The sequence below is a fragment of the Yamadazyma tenuis genome, chromosome 1 (genome assembly GCF_029203305.1).
Source record: "Yamadazyma tenuis chromosome 1, complete sequence".
NCBI classification, from domain to species: Eukaryota; Fungi; Ascomycota; class Pichiomycetes; order Serinales; family Debaryomycetaceae; genus Yamadazyma; species Yamadazyma tenuis.
In genome coordinates this window covers 40,937-55,756 of record NC_089461.1, presented here as the reverse complement: position 1 = coordinate 55,756, position 14,820 = coordinate 40,937, and the positions used below count along the sequence as shown (strand labels likewise).

Here is a 14,820-nt window from a genome sequence, read left to right as displayed (position 1 = left end):
ATTCGTCAAATGTGTATTGAGTGTCTACAATTTTGGAGGTCTAATGTCCCCAAATACAAGCTCCGCCAAGTAGGGGTATAAAGAACCAAAACCGGCAGCATTAGCAGAAGATGCAGAACCCTTTTTGATTCTCATGGCAATTCCCTGCGAAATCACCGACAACCTGACTAGTCCAAATAAGAAGCCAACTTGCCATTTCTTTACTGGATCGTTCGATGGGTCGTTTGGATCCCACACAAACCCCAACTTTTGTTTGTACAATTTTAATTTATCCTGAATTAACTGCAAAGAAGCTGAGTTCTCCTTTCCGACATCGGTCTCCAAAGGAGCAAAGAAAAGAGCATTCAATTCGTTAGGGATTTGGAATGGTTGCAAGAAGTTAGCTAAGTCGAAGAGGGGGTGGCCAAACGTGCACAATTCCCAGTCCAAAACTGCAATAACTTTGTTCAACTGCTTGTCAAATAAGAAGTTGTCGATCTTGCAATCGCCATGAATCAACATCTTTTTGACTGGATCTTTGGGGGCATTTTTCAAGATATACTGAGTGATGACATCAAAGTGTGGAATTGGTTCTACTGTTTCACCTTGTTTCTTCGATACACCAGCCAACGTCTTCATCTGCCTTTCAAAGTACGAAGCAGACGAACCAGTGACCGACTTGGGTTTCTTGAATTGTGGAAAGTGTTTTTCTGGGAGCAGTTCAATCAACTTATCTGCGTCCAAAGAGTGAATCGCAGTAATGGTATCCATGATCGAATTCCACAATTGGTCTTTTTTGGCTGGTGCAAGGTCCCCCATATCGGGGTTTTTGATCAGTGCTCCTTCAACGTACTCCATAACGTAAAACACATATCCAATAATGGACTCGTCTTCACACAAAAAGTATGTATCTGGGACTGGGACTTTCTTCAGACTCCTTTCGTTCAAAGTGTTAATACCGTTAATGATAAAGAATTCTCTTTCAATGGCATGAGCAGACTTGGAAACAAGCTTAGAGTTTGGAAATGGCTTCCTTCTCAACACAGATAAGTTGTTGTTGGCGTCAATAATCAAATACGTTGGATTGGACTGTCCGAATACAAATTGTTTGATAGTAAGGGGACCTTGCCACTTGGGTATGTGGATACCAAGGGACACCAGTGGGTTTGAGCTGATTGCATTCTCATTGGTAATGAAATCCGACAATTTGGAGGTGTCAAACTTCCCCCTTATTTCTGTGACGGTCTTTTCGATGTCCTTGTTCATGATAGTAGGTGTGAAAATGAAAATGCGATCCCCCGCAAAATGTGATATTTACATGAGAGATGATACACACAAAAAGTATAGTACAAAGTCGTAAATTCATTAAATATAATTCCTCTTAGTTTGATCCATTATATGTTCAAGGAGTAATAGTTATAGATGCCAGTCTCACAGAACTTTCCTGGCCACACGTCTTCATCGTAGGAGTTGTTCAAGTATTTCTTATGTTTACAGCATTGGAGGTTTTGGAAACCAACCGAGCAATTGATTTTTTTACCGACATATTTCAAGAATCTTGGTCTCAAGTTCTTGGTGACAATTTTCTCTCCAGTATTTAAATCGTAATACGTTAGATTCAAATTTAAAATCTTACCAAATTGCTGAATTTGTTTGTATTGGTCATCAGTGGATTCCAATCTATAAATCCAGGCTCTTCTACCATTATTGTCATGGAATCTCCATACCAAAGAATCTCTTCTTATAAACTGGCTCTCATTGTTGGTCAAATCCTTTAGGGTTTGGGATTCACACTCAAGTGAGCTTAAATGAGGAATGGTGATGAGCTGCAAAATTTGCGCTTTGGTTAATTTGCAGCCGGTTAAATCGATGTGGGCTAAACATGGGGTACTGAGAAGGAATTCAAACAAAAATTCGAAATCGATGGAGGAAAATGCAATGGACAAGGTCTTCAAGTTCTGAAATTTCATGTTGATCAAAGTCAAGAGTTTTTCTGTGATGGGCAAACCTTTCAAATTGAGGTACTGCAAGTTAGAAGCATTCATGTGCTTCAAGGTAAAGAACAAGTAATTCGAGTTTAAAGGAGTAACCACATTGGAATCAACGGACAAGTTGAGCCATTGTAACTGATTATTTGCTACCGATGGGTGGTTCACTAAAAAGTTGATCAAATCTCTTGTAGTCAATTTGGAGCATCTTGATAACGATAAGTGGGTTAAATTGCAAGAATTTGGCAAGTAATTCAACAATAAGCTCGAGTTTACTGAAGTATGGGTCAAGTCCAATCTTCTTAAGTTCACTAAATGTGGCAAGATCTTTTCAAAGATATCCACTGATAAGTTAGAACAATCATGAAAGGAGACTTTGAACAATTTCTTCAATGGTTTATCAATCGTCAAGCCACGGAATGCCTCGTAGAACGCCTTGGACGAAGCTCCACAAAAGTCCAAGCTTTGTAAATTGGGAAGCTCGTTGAACAAGTAATTCAAAACATCGACGTTCATATCGTCTTGGATGTTCTCACTGGCTAAAAACTCAATCAAATTTGGGGTTTTGGTCAAACTGGTGAAGATGGTTCTGGAGGTCACCATTTGGATTTCCTGGTTCATCTTGCCGGTTCTTCCCAATCCAATGGACGTGAATGTTTCAAAGTCCACAAACTGAACGTATTTGCCCAAGTTGGGGTTGTTTTGCAAGTTTATCAAGAACTTGTGAAATGCGTGCGGTCTGTTGAAAGCAGCATATTTGTAAAGGTACTTGACACTCAACAAGTGGAACAACTTCGACACCAAGCCCAACTTGGTAAAACTTTCCAAAAGCTTGTAGATGGAGTCGAAGTTATCGGAATCAAAATACACGTATCCTATGATCTTCATCAAAATCTCGAGTGGAAGGTCATTAATGCTAGTCAACCGGCGAGCATCGGATTCATCTGGAATGAGGGCTTTGGAGATGGTTTGGTTGTAGGACTCGATAGAAGTTATGGGGGACAACAACATTGGGGTATCATTGCCGAAGTCATCGGATCCTGATTCTTGTGGAGAAAGAAGAACTCCGTCAAGGGCAGACAAGTCATGTGAAAATGATATATCTTCAGGAGCTGGATGAACGAGTTCAGAGCCATCTTTAAGGTGTTGTTGGGGTTGATCGCAATCCTTTTTGGTAACTGTGAATACGAGTTTCCTGAACATATATATGAGACCAAAAACTTACAGGAAATCTAAAGGTTTAAAAGGGTGGCCACTGACTTAGTTACTCTGGTGGATCGAGTAGGTGGAAACAAGGGAAATTAGCGGTGTTCGAGTGAAGACAGCTACCGGTCACGTCAATATATATGTATAGATATATATGAAAAAAGGCTCTTAATAGTTGCCAGGGAAATTCCGGCTTTTTATGTGGATGATCCTCATCGCGAAAACCTATGGCGTCCCCACCGATCCCCAGCACATTTAAATCCTAAACCCTAAATCGCAACAGATAACGGGACCGGGGTGGAACGGAGAGCGACCGAAGAGCCAATTTCGCACTTGGCAGTCCCCATTGTTTCTTGTTGAGGTTGTGCAATGAAATTGCTCCATGGGGTTTGAATCATTGTGTGAGCCGAGTTTCGGAGGCCGAACATTTTGCAGTCAACTGCGAAAAATGCCACTTATGTTTGTTTTCTACAGTGATTGGATGCTTTGCGCACAGATGCATAATTTGCGAGACGACGATTTGCTGGACAGAGGTAGTTGGTAATGGGTGTGCTTCATTGGCTACAGATATGATAGATAAAAACAATGGTTTACGGTTCAGGAGTTGATGGATAACCTGAGACTTCGAGAAGCTGAGTGTATTGCCATTGGCACCGCTGACACCACTAGCTCGGTGCCGCTCGTCCCGTGGCTGGCCCCTCTCGTGCCAGAATGGTAAAATGGAGCAACCCTCTTCCGCTACGCACAGGTTTATTATTTTGGCGGCCACACACGACCAAATCGCATTTTCACTCATCAACCATGTCTTACCCCATGAGTGAGGACGATGATGTATCTGAGTTCGAGAGATTGGAGTCAACCCTCCCTGAAGCCTTGAAACGGTCTTCTTCCTCATTAATTGATTTGCTTCAAAACAATGAAAATATCTCTCTTCCCACCGCCAGAAATCCCAGAGAGTCCATGAAGGATAAGCTCTACCAAAAACTAAGTGCTGGAAGAGAATCGTCACCGGTGCCATTGCCAAAACCCAAGTTCAATGAAGATATTCATAAACCGGCAATGAACTCGCAGCAGTCGTCGACGGGGGTTCTTTGGGTTACTGAGAGGGCCAATGAATATGGGTTTGGTCAGACCGACGAGGAAGATAAAAAATGGGCCAACTTGGGCCAAGGTGCCCCTGAGCACGGTGACACCATTCCCGGCTCATTCAAGAGGCCTACTTCCATCCCAATCCCCGACAAGTCCAAGGAGTATGCTCCAACTGCCGGTATAAAACCGTTGAGAGAGGCGGTGGCCCATTATTACAACGAGACTTACCGTCTCACCAAACAGTCCAAATACACATGGAAGAACGTGTGTATTGTTCCAGGGGGAAGAGCCGGACTCACAAGAATTGCCTCCATCATCAAGGATTGCTATCTCTCGTTTTTCTTACCTGACTATACTGCGTACGCGGAGATGTTGTCGTTGTTCAAGAATTTTAGTCCTATTCCAGTGCCATTGAACGAACAGGACAATTACAACTTCCACTTGAACTTGATCAAGAATGAGTTGAAGCGGGGGGTTAGTGCTTTGTTGACCTCCAATCCCAGAAACCCAACGGGCAGGTGCTTGACTAAACACCAGCTTCACCAGTTGCACAAGATGTGCAGGGAAAAGTGCTTGTTGATCATGGATGAGTTTTATTCCCACTATTATTATGATGATGGCTGTACCGGGTCATCAATTAGTTCTGCTGAGTTCATTGAGGATGTCAACAAGGACCCAGTTTTGATTTTGAACGGTCTTACGAAAGCCTTTAGATTGCCCGGGTGGAGAACTTGTTGGATTCTTGGTCCTGAGGACTACATAAATGCTTTAAGTTCAGCAGGATCATATTTGGATGGAGGTTCAAACAGTCCTTTCCAGTACGCTGCCATCGAAATGTTGGAGCCATTGAAGGTAAGGAACGAAATGAAGGCCTTGCAGATCCATTTCAAAATGAAGAGGGACTATGTATTGGCTAGACTCAAGAAAATGGGTTTCAACATCAACGAAACAAACACTCCCAACTCAACTTTCTATTTGTGGTTGAACTTGTCCCACTTACCTCATAAGTTGTCCAACTGTCTTGGGTTTTTCCACGAGTGTTTGCATGAAAAGGTCATTGTTGTGCCCGGTTTCTTCTTTTTGATTAATCCCCAGAATTTATCTCACTTGGAAGATGTTATCTGGTACAATTACGTGAGAATCAGTTATGGTCCTGAGCTCCATTATTTGGAATTGGGTATGGATGGGATTGAGAGAATCTTGAACCGTTTCAACTGTTTGCCTTATGATCCTTAATGCTGCTATGTAGTATAAATTATATACTTCGCCCATGTGCACTGTGATTTTTCGCAGCTTTCGAGCCGGCTTCTCAGGAAGTGGGCAATCATCAATTATTCGTATTATAAGAAAGTTACCAGTAGTTCAAAGTTGGAACCCCCATTCCTATCTACTAGGTATATTATCTTTTTGTAGTTGAAATATTGTTAATTGTCTTTTTAACTCTACCTTTTGGGTGTTTCACATATCATTGCAATCCAGGGCTCCCCATCACTTTCCCCGGAATTGCGAGCAAATATTGTTAGCCAATCTGTGATAATCGATTAATCATTCATCTACTAATATAGGCCCATTCAGTAGCATTCCTCCCAGTCATGTCGTATACGTCTTTAGGCGCATTGTTCTCCACTAGCTTCCAGGTGACTTTGTCCTTGCGATCCATATTGGTTTCGATACTATTCATTGCCATCACTTCAGCATTTTTAATCAGATACAAATACCTAACGAGGTTCACCAAGAATCCCGAGCCCCAGCTCATCAGTAAGGATGTCAAGAAAGATGAGATTGTTGATTCGATCAACAAGAAGAAAAGGAAGAACTTGAAGACCAATTCAAATTATTTAGATGAATTCCTCAGTGCCATCAAGATTTTTGGATACCTTGAAAGACCCGTTTTCCACGAGTTGACCAAGAACATGACGACCCAGAAACTCAGCTGGGACGAATTGTTGTACTTAGACGAAAAGTTGGGGTTTCTGATTGTGGTTGACGGAAGCGTTCAGATCTTCATTAAGATGAACGAGAAAAACGACTCAGACTTCCAGAATTTGAAAGATTTGGATAACGATACCCCAGAGATCTTGATCATGGGCAATCAGCGGTACCAGCTACTAAATGAGATAAAAAGTGGAGTACCATTGTCGACCTTAAATAGTACTTTAGACTTGTTCAAGTCTTCTGTAACTCAATGGCTTGACGGTGAACCCGCCATTACCGACTCCATTTCATCTTCATCCTCTTTGGATCTCAATCTCTCGGGCAATCAAAACAGTCCAAAAGCAAATGGGAAGCCCGAACACTCATACTTTGAACACTCATACCCAGATATTATTGTTAGACCCAAGTCTCTGAAAAAGAACAAGAGAGGTGCAACAATTGCAATCATTCCAGCGCTGGCATTCCAGAGAATTCACTTCAAGTATCCAAAGGCTACTGCCCATATTGTCACAATGGTAAAGAACAGACTCTTCAAGGTAACTATGAATACTATTCACAATTACCTAGGACTTTCTGATGAGATTATTGACAGCGAAGTGAAGTTGAATTCTTCTATCGATTCCTCCTTACCAGACTACTTGAAAAACACTTTGGTTGAAAAGTATTCCAACCGAAGAGGATCTTTGAATGAACATAAGCAATCATCATCATCTTCTATGGAAAAGCTAACCAAGAAAAAGACTGCCATTGATCTTAGAACCTTCAATAGACAATCGAGTTCCAGATTGGTATCCTTAAGTTCGGTAGCTAAGCCCAGTCATCCGGGTGATCTATTGTCCTCAGTACCAATATCCAGGAAGTCGGTATTCAACTTGGATGACTATAATCTGCGTTTCAAAGATACTTCTGGTAAGTTTTCTAGCCTTTCTTCAACGGAAACAACATTCTCAAATGACATTGAGGAAACAGAAGAGACTTCCACCAGAATCGCTGTCGTTGAAAATATGTTTAAGTTGTTGGGAATTGATGGGAACTCTCCATTTCTCAAGAGAACCGAGCTGATTCCCATTGCTAGTCGATTGGGATCTTTGTCCTCCTCCCCCTCCATGTCGGGTTTAAGCAATTTAGCTAGTAGTACTGATCCAAGTGGCTTCTTAATTAACCCATTCAACAAAAACAAAGTTTATGATGATTATGCCAGCAGGAATAGGTATGATTCCTTTTCTAGTGTTCCATCCACCACCAATAGCAGAGCTGCCAGTCCCAAGATCTACAGTACAATAAACCAGTCGCAGTTGGCACAATACAACAACAGTTTGAATGGAACTGAATCAAAGGGAGTTGATAGCCTTTTAGAAGGTATTCAAAGACCTAAAGCTGTGTCTATCAGCAATGGCTCTGGATTTGATTTCGACAGTGTTAAGGATGATTTTGCTAAGAACTTGAAAATCAAGTATTTTGAGCCTGGCAAGATAGTCATCGAGCAAAACTCCTTCAACTCAGGGCTATATTATGTCATTGATGGATCTTTAGATGTCGAATGTAACAAAGCTAGTGGTAGAGATAATAAAATTGTGACAGTGAAAAGAGGTTCCATTCCTCAAGGTGGACTCGGGGGATACTTGTCAAGTATATTGGGGATCAAGGCCTTGACCACCTTGAAAGCTTCGTCAAAGGGTGTGATTCTAGCTTGTATACATAAATATGATTGGGCAAGACTCATGGACAAGTACTACCAACTTCAATTGCCATTGGCATGTCGGTACAAGAGTTTACTTTCAAAGGAAATCCTTACTATCGATTTTGCTTTGGAGTGGTGTCATATCCAAGCTGGTGATGTATTGGCAGCTGAGGGAGATCAAGCGAATGGCTTTCATATTATATTGAGTGGAAGGTTCCGTGTGGTGCAGAGTAAGAGTCAAAATTCTACTAAAGACATGTTGGACGGAAATGGGAAAATTGGTGATGAATTTAACGTCCTTGGGGAATACGGCCACGGAGAATCAATAGGGGAAGTTGAAGTATTGACTGCATCAAGACGAGCTACCTCTTTGATTGCTGTTAGAGATTCTGAAACGGCAAGGATCCCCAGAACGTTATTTGAAATTCTTTCGTCGCAGAACCCTTCAATTATGGTGAAAGTTTCAAGAATTGTTGCTGCAAAAGTTGCATCTGCTCAAAATGATTTGAGAATTAAGAACAGTTTGAGCAGCACTATAACAGTACCACAAACAAATAGCTCAACTCCTTTCCAATCTCCCCTGTCACATATTTCTGGAAACTACAAAACCATTACAGTGTTGCCAACGGTGAATGGCTTACCAGTGAGAGAATTTGCTACCAAGTTGGTCAATTCCTTAGAAATTATCGGAAGAAAAGTTATTGCATTAGATCAATCTACTATTTTAACCCACTTAGGGAGACATGCATTTGATGATAGCTTATCCCAGTTGAAATTGTCAGGATTTTTTGCAACATTAGAAGAGGAATACGAAACTATTGTTTATATTTGTGATAGTACCGTTAGATCAAGTTGGACTTCAACATGTATCAGCCAAGGTGACTGTATCTTATTACTTGCAAACGCACAAGATTACGATGTTGCAGTTAGTGTGGGAGAATTTGAGAAGTTGTTGATCAAGTACAGAACTACTGCAAGAACCGACTTATGTCTACTCCATCCTGAAAAATTTGTTCCATACGGTTCCACCTCAATTTGGTTGAAAGATAGAAACTGGGTGCAGGGTCATCACCACATTCAGATGACTATTGCCAATAGTATAGGAAATGAGCCGTTGAAGAAGAAATCCATAATTGAAGACATTGCTTTGAAGATTTCCGAAAGGACTAACCAAAACATCAAACAGAGGTTCGAGATTGTTAGATCAAGGCTCTCTCGCAATTCCCGGTTGAACAAAACCGAGAAGGCTTCAACTGCAGTAGAGCCATACAAGAATGATTTTTTGAGACTAGCAAGAATTCTTTCCAACGAGGCGATAGGCCTTGTATTAGGAGGAGGTGGAGCTAGAGGAATCTCCCACCTTGGAGTAGTGACAGCATTGGAAAGACATGGAATTCCTGTTGATATAATTGGCGGAACATCGATTGGATCCTTTGTTGGAGGCTTATATGGCCTTGAGTACAACTCGGTTTCTATCTATGGTAAAGTGAAGAAGTTTGCTAAACGAGTTTCTTCTTACTGGTTGTCATTATTTGATTTGACATTGCCGGTGACTTCATACTTGTCTGGTTATGAATTTAACAGAGGAATATGGAAAGTGCTTGGATTTTCAGAGTTGGAAGATAGTTGGATCAAGTTCTATTGTAATTCTACCAATATTACCAATTCCACAATGGACATTCATGAGTATGGAATTATGTGGCGATTTATTAGAGCTTCCATGTCGTTAGCCGGTCTCTTACCTCCAATAGCATACAATGGTTGCATGCTTTTGGATGGAGGATACTTGGACAATTTACCCGTATTAGAGATGAAAAGAAGAGGTGCAAAGTACATTATGGCAGTGGATGTAGGTTCAGTGGATGACAGGAGTCCCATGAACTATGGGGACACTCTTTCTGGAATTTGGGTTGTGTTTAATCGGTGGAATCCATTTTCTAAGCATCCAAATGTGCCAAATATGATGGATATCCAATCTAGGTTAGCCTATGTTGCCAGTGTGAATGCTCTCGAGATTGCTAAACGAACCCCTGGTGTTTACTACATGAGGCCTCCAATCGAAGAGTTTGGAACCTTGGATTTTGGTAAGTTCGAGGTAATCTACAAAGTGGGATTGGATTATGCTGAAGAAATTCTCACCCAATGGGAAAATGAAGGAAAGTTGCCCAAAATTGTTGGGAGAATCAAACATTCGGGAACATCATCATCTGAAAGACCCGGCTTATTTAGAAGAAATTCCCTTTAATCTAGATAAATAGAAATCAATTACTGCAAAATCATTAGTATCAAGAGTCGTGGCGCTACACAAAACACTCGCACTCGCAAAAAAGTTGATGAGAGAGTGAAAAATATTTCATAGGTGTGAACCACTCAAGCACTGGGATATACAATAGCATTAAAGATAGCATAAGTCAAAATGGATGAAGCAGACAGAAGCATGTCCCGTTTGTGGAGAACGTTCAAGACCGTGAAGGAGATGGTCAGAGATAGGGTATGTTGATAAACAAGCAAGAAACCGCTTAGAGATCTTGAACCAAAGTTTTGAGGAAATCAATAACTAACAGTAATTTTAGGGCTATTACATCTCTCAAGAGGAGCTCGATATGAGCTTGGATGAATTCAGACAAAAAATATGTGACAGTATGAACATGCCACAAAGAAAATTGATGTGTTTTCAAGCCAACCCAACGGCAGAATCCTTGGAAAAATTCCCTGAGCTTGGGACCTTATGGGTTGAGTTCTGTGACGAAGATTCAGTAGGAATTAAAACAATGAGAAACTTCTGTATTCATATCAGTGAAAGGAACTTTTCCACTGGTATTTTCATTTACCAGTCCTCCATAACCCCAAGTGCAAATAAATTAATTCCAACAGTTGCACCAGCCCTGATTGAAACCTTCCAGGAAAGTGACTTGGTAGTTAACATCACCCACCATGAGTTGGTTCCAAAACACATCAAGTTGTCGAAAGGAGAAAAGAAGGAATTGTTGGATAGATACAGATTAAAGGAATCGCAGTTACCAAGAATCCAAAGAGAAGACCCAGTGGCCAGATATTTGGGTTTGAAAAGGGGTGAAGTTGTTAAGATTATCAGAAGATCTGAAACCTCAGGTCGGTATGCTTCTTACAGAATTTGCTTATAATTGACAATCAAGTTTATCAAAAAAAAGTATTTATAATTGTCATAAATAGATTTGTAATATAGGTTTTAATGTTCAACCAGAGCACACATTATACTATCCTGGATTCCTGACCACCATTTAACGTTAGACAAGTCAACATGGCGCAGAGGACTCACCTCCACCCCTTCATTTCCAAGAAAAACAGGCCCTATCGTGATGATTAAACTGTCTATTATGGGTTCTTTGTATGCCAATAGTTCGTTGATGATTTTGGCTCCTCCCTCAACCATCACCGATTTAATGCCAAGTTCATAAAGCACATCGAGAATAATGCTCCAGTTATTTGTTCGGTTTGAAAGCAACGGTAGCTTCAAGTATCTCCCACCTTGTAGGCCCAATATCCTCTCATTGTCTTGAGAAGGCATTGACTTGTCATCTATGATGATAATTGGTGCCCTTCCTTGTCCACTTTCACAAATCTGATGAAGCTGAGACTTAGCATATTCCCATTGGCACAATGGGTCAATCACCACGGGTATTGGACTGTTCCCGCCATTATAACGGCAATTGAGTTTAGGGTTGTCCGCGAGAACCGTTCCAATGCCCACCAAAATGGCATCGTGCTCTGATCTCAAATAGTGGGTCATGGTTTTAGTTTCAAGATGGGATATTTTTGTTTGAACTCCGGGACGGGCAGCGATGCGGGAGTCAAGAGACTGAGCATATGTGAGTGTCACAAACGTCTTGCTCCCAGGTGTAGGCAAGAATTGGTGAAGAAAAGGTATTAGAGACGGTGGAAGTGGAATCAAAGACATGGTTTGTCGTTGAAAAAATGACTATGTGCGACTCAAACTGGTTGCAGCCATTAATGTAATTCGTGCATCATTAGAAAGTCTATAAAAATCCGACTTGTTCCCATAAAAATGACCTCAAAATCCTATTTGTAGAAGCTCCAGGCTAAGACGACTTGAACTTTGTGGGCCGCGAGTGGTCAATATGCTTCTCGTTGTAGTTTCGTTCACTAAGTTTCTGGACGAGACTGTCATCATTATAAAACACACCAATACGCGAAGAAGCCCCGGTAGTATTCGGGGGCTTGGCCCTTTGACGCTCTTCAAATATATTGACCAACTCTTCTTCGGACATTTGGTTTCGTCTGATCAAATCAGCTTTAATCTCCTCTAATTCAATCATCTCGCTCCGGTCTCGAATATAACGAACGTATTCTCTTTGTTTCCACTCATTATAGTCCTTTTCCGGGTCGAGCCCATCCACGTCACTAACGCCATTGAATTCCACGCCCAACTGCAGCGATTTTATGTTTTCGTTGGCGTTTTCCAAATTTGTGACGACTTTGTGTTTAGTATTATTGGCGACTGCGACAGCCTCGGAAGCACTGGCATCTGATGATTTGGATTTCTTGATGAATACAGGCTTCTGGAGCAATTGCACGGGTTCATCCGATTCACTACCAGAGCTCGAAGTGCCGGTAGTGGAATAGTCGCTATTGTCATCACTCATAACTGCTTTGTCTTCAACATATACGCTTTCGCTCATCGCATCTCCTCAGTTGGAAAAAACGCGTTTTCTGACCAACAAAAACTCTTATAAACAATTCGTTTTGCTTGTGAATAATATTTTTTTTTGAAAGTTTGTTAAGAAATCACAGCACAGCAAATTATAATCTCAAACTTAAGGATGTCGTACTCGTTTCCTTTCCCAACCCCAGACACCCCTTTTGGTGTCAAGTTGTTTCCCTACTTTGACTGGCTTGTGAGCAAGATCACTGGTGGAGAATTGGTACCATCCAAGTTTGAGTTCATCGCAGGCGAAGTTCCACTCTCCACGGGCAAGCCTGTACTTGCTGCCATTGCCACTTACTACTTGGTTATTTTCGGAGGAGACTTCATCTTCAAAAAATTTAAAATCACCCCATTTGTACTCAACGGGCCATTTCAAGTGCACAATGTGATTTTGACTACAGCCTCCCTGACCCTTTTGGTGTTGATGGTAGAACAGATCTTCCCCATGATCTACTATGAAGGTTTGTACTATGCTATCTGTAGTGCGAAGGCTTGGACTCAGGAATTAGAAGTGTTGTATTATTTCAACTATATTTTCAAGTTTGTGGAGTTTGTTGATACCTTGTTTTTGGTGATTAAGCAAAAGAGATTAACATTCTTGCACACCTATCACCATGGTGCCACTGCTTTGTTGTGTTACACCCAATTAACTGGTAAGACCGCCATTTCTTGGGTTCCTATTACTCTTAACTTGTGGGTTCACGTGGTGATGTACTTTTACTACTTTTTGGCAGCCAGAGGTATTAGAGTTTGGTGGAAAGAATGGGTCACCAGATTCCAGATTCTTCAATTCATCTTGGACTTGGGATTTGTGTACTTTGCTACTTATAACAAGATTGTTGATGAATTTTTGGGTGGCTCTTTACCATACTGTGGTTCTTGTACGGGTGAAATGTCTGCTGCTTACATGGGTTGTGGTATTTTGTCCTCGTACTTGGTTTTGTTCATCTCTTTCTACATCGATGTTTACAAGAAGAAGACTACCAGAAGATCCAAGAGAGTCAAGTCTGTTAGCGGCGGTGTTGCTGCTCAAGTCAACGAATATGTCCACACTAGTGCTAGAGACGCCACTCCAGTACCAGAATCTAAGGTTCGGTCTAGAAAGGCATAATCATACAAAAGTCATTCTTATACAGACATATCAGTTAATGGACTCTAGTCTATGTCTCTAATGTATAGTATTTATTGGTTTTAGAATAAAATTACATATTATGAACTTAGTTTATGTCCTCCAATAATGGAATACTCTCAACAGCACCTTTTTTCTGGATCACAATACCACTTGCTTTGGTTGCAAACTTGACTGCATCCCTAGTGGAAAATCCAGATGCAAGCTTCACTACTACTCCACCAAAAAAGGTATCACCCGCTCCGGTAGTATCGACCACAGAAGTTACTTTGACGGACTTTTCAAAAGTTGGTTCTTCATTTTTAGTGGAGAAAAGCGATCCTTGGCCTCCCATTGTAATAATAACAAGATTTATATTAGCCGGGTTGATCAATTTGGTCAATTTGCTAGCCAACTCTCCAAAGCCTTTCACTTTATCTTGTTTAATACTCTCATCAAATGCCACAATCTCCTCAGACGATAAAAGATGTTTGGCTACATCCAAAGCTTCACCTTCGTTGACAATCAACATATCGATTCTTGATAAGATTTCACTCTTAATCAAGTCTGGCTTGAATGGTGAAGGGTTCCATGCAATGTTCAATTTTGACCGATGTGTCTTAATCCATTCAATTGATTCGGCAGTATTGGGGTATTCGTTTTGCAAAATGACGAAACCTTCTTGGTTTTTGTTCGGGAAGTAAGTCTCGTAGTTTTCGTAACTAGGCTTCAATTCCCCGTTAGCACCTGGTGTAATTAAAATACGGTTTTCTCCAGATTGAGACTCAACCAAAATAGTTGCTACCCCAGACGAGACCCCGTCGATGGTTTTGATGAATTGGGTGTCAACACCTGCCTCAACCAAAGCTTGTTTCAATTCTTTACCGAATGTATCATTTCCAATGTTACCTATCATTCTAACAGGAATGGTAGATTGTTTGGATGATAATCTTGCAACCGCAATTGCTTCATTCAACCCCTTTCCACCCAAGTGATTTTCAAAAGAATTGGCCTGCATTGTCTCACCTCCTTCAGGAACCTTGTCTGTGTACGTTACAAGGTCATAGTTCAACGAGCCGATGATGGTAATGCTTTTGCTCATGATGAGTTACTAAAGGTTAAAAAAAAA

At 41.1% G+C, this 14,820-nt stretch overlaps 9 protein-coding genes across 9 annotated transcripts; 4 read left to right on the top strand and 5 right to left on the bottom strand. All coding sequences in view use genetic code 12, as the record gives it.

Moving 5' to 3' along the window:
- Positions 1-24: 24 nt before the first annotated feature.
- PSN45_000021 (uncharacterized protein) lies at positions 25-1,245 on the bottom strand (the record flags this gene model as incomplete). The annotated part of the gene is made up of 1 exon (XM_006688601.1): positions 25-1,245. The coding sequence occupies one exon, from the start codon at positions 1,243-1,245 to the stop codon at positions 25-27; it is 1,221 nt and encodes a 406-aa protein (XP_006688664.1).
- Positions 1,246-1,373: 128 nt separating this feature from the next.
- Positions 1,374-3,170, bottom strand: PSN45_000020 (uncharacterized protein; the record flags this gene model as incomplete). The annotated part of the gene is made up of 1 exon (XM_006687461.2): positions 1,374-3,170. The coding sequence occupies one exon, from the start codon at positions 3,168-3,170 to the stop codon at positions 1,374-1,376; it is 1,797 nt and encodes a 598-aa protein (XP_006687524.2).
- An 804-nt stretch (positions 3,171-3,974) lies between these two features.
- On the top strand, positions 3,975-5,498 carry PSN45_000019 (uncharacterized protein; the record flags this gene model as incomplete). The annotated part of the gene is made up of 1 exon (XM_006688599.2): positions 3,975-5,498. One exon carries the CDS (start codon positions 3,975-3,977, stop codon positions 5,496-5,498), a length of 1,524 nt encoding a protein of 507 aa, XP_006688662.2.
- A 356-nt stretch (positions 5,499-5,854) lies between these two features.
- Positions 5,855-10,123, top strand: NTE1 (phosphatidylcholine and lysophosphatidylcholine phospholipase; the record flags this gene model as incomplete). Its single annotated transcript, XM_066157384.1, has 1 exon — positions 5,855-10,123. The coding sequence occupies one exon, from the start codon at positions 5,855-5,857 to the stop codon at positions 10,121-10,123; it is 4,269 nt and encodes a 1,422-aa protein (XP_066013481.1).
- Positions 10,124-10,294: 171 nt separating this feature from the next.
- On the top strand, positions 10,295-11,021 carry RPB5 (DNA-directed RNA polymerases II 24 kDa polypeptide (RNA polymerase II subunit 5); the record flags this gene model as incomplete). The annotated part of the gene is made up of 2 exons (XM_006688597.1): positions 10,295-10,369; positions 10,452-11,021. 2 exons carry the CDS (start codon positions 10,295-10,297, stop codon positions 11,019-11,021), a joined length of 645 nt encoding a protein of 214 aa, XP_006688660.1.
- A 65-nt stretch (positions 11,022-11,086) lies between these two features.
- RIB7 (2,5-diamino-6-(ribosylamino)-4(3H)-pyrimidinone 5'-phosphate reductase) lies at positions 11,087-11,647 on the bottom strand (the record flags this gene model as incomplete). The annotated part of the gene is made up of 1 exon (XM_066157383.1): positions 11,087-11,647. The coding sequence occupies one exon, from the start codon at positions 11,645-11,647 to the stop codon at positions 11,087-11,089; it is 561 nt and encodes a 186-aa protein (XP_066013480.1).
- Positions 11,648-11,957: 310 nt separating this feature from the next.
- PSN45_000015 (uncharacterized protein) lies at positions 11,958-12,557 on the bottom strand (the record flags this gene model as incomplete). Its single annotated transcript, XM_006687458.2, has 1 exon — positions 11,958-12,557. The coding sequence occupies one exon, from the start codon at positions 12,555-12,557 to the stop codon at positions 11,958-11,960; it is 600 nt and encodes a 199-aa protein (XP_006687521.1).
- A 141-nt stretch (positions 12,558-12,698) lies between these two features.
- Positions 12,699-13,694, top strand: ELO2 (Fatty acyl-CoA elongase/Polyunsaturated fatty acid specific elongation enzyme; the record flags this gene model as incomplete). Its single annotated transcript, XM_006687457.1, has 1 exon — positions 12,699-13,694. One exon carries the CDS (start codon positions 12,699-12,701, stop codon positions 13,692-13,694), a length of 996 nt encoding a protein of 331 aa, XP_006687520.1.
- A 106-nt stretch (positions 13,695-13,800) lies between these two features.
- On the bottom strand, positions 13,801-14,793 carry RBK1 (Putative ribokinase; the record flags this gene model as incomplete). Its single annotated transcript, XM_006687456.1, has 1 exon — positions 13,801-14,793. One exon carries the CDS (start codon positions 14,791-14,793, stop codon positions 13,801-13,803), a length of 993 nt encoding a protein of 330 aa, XP_006687519.1.
- Between the last annotated feature and the right edge of the window lie 27 nt (positions 14,794-14,820).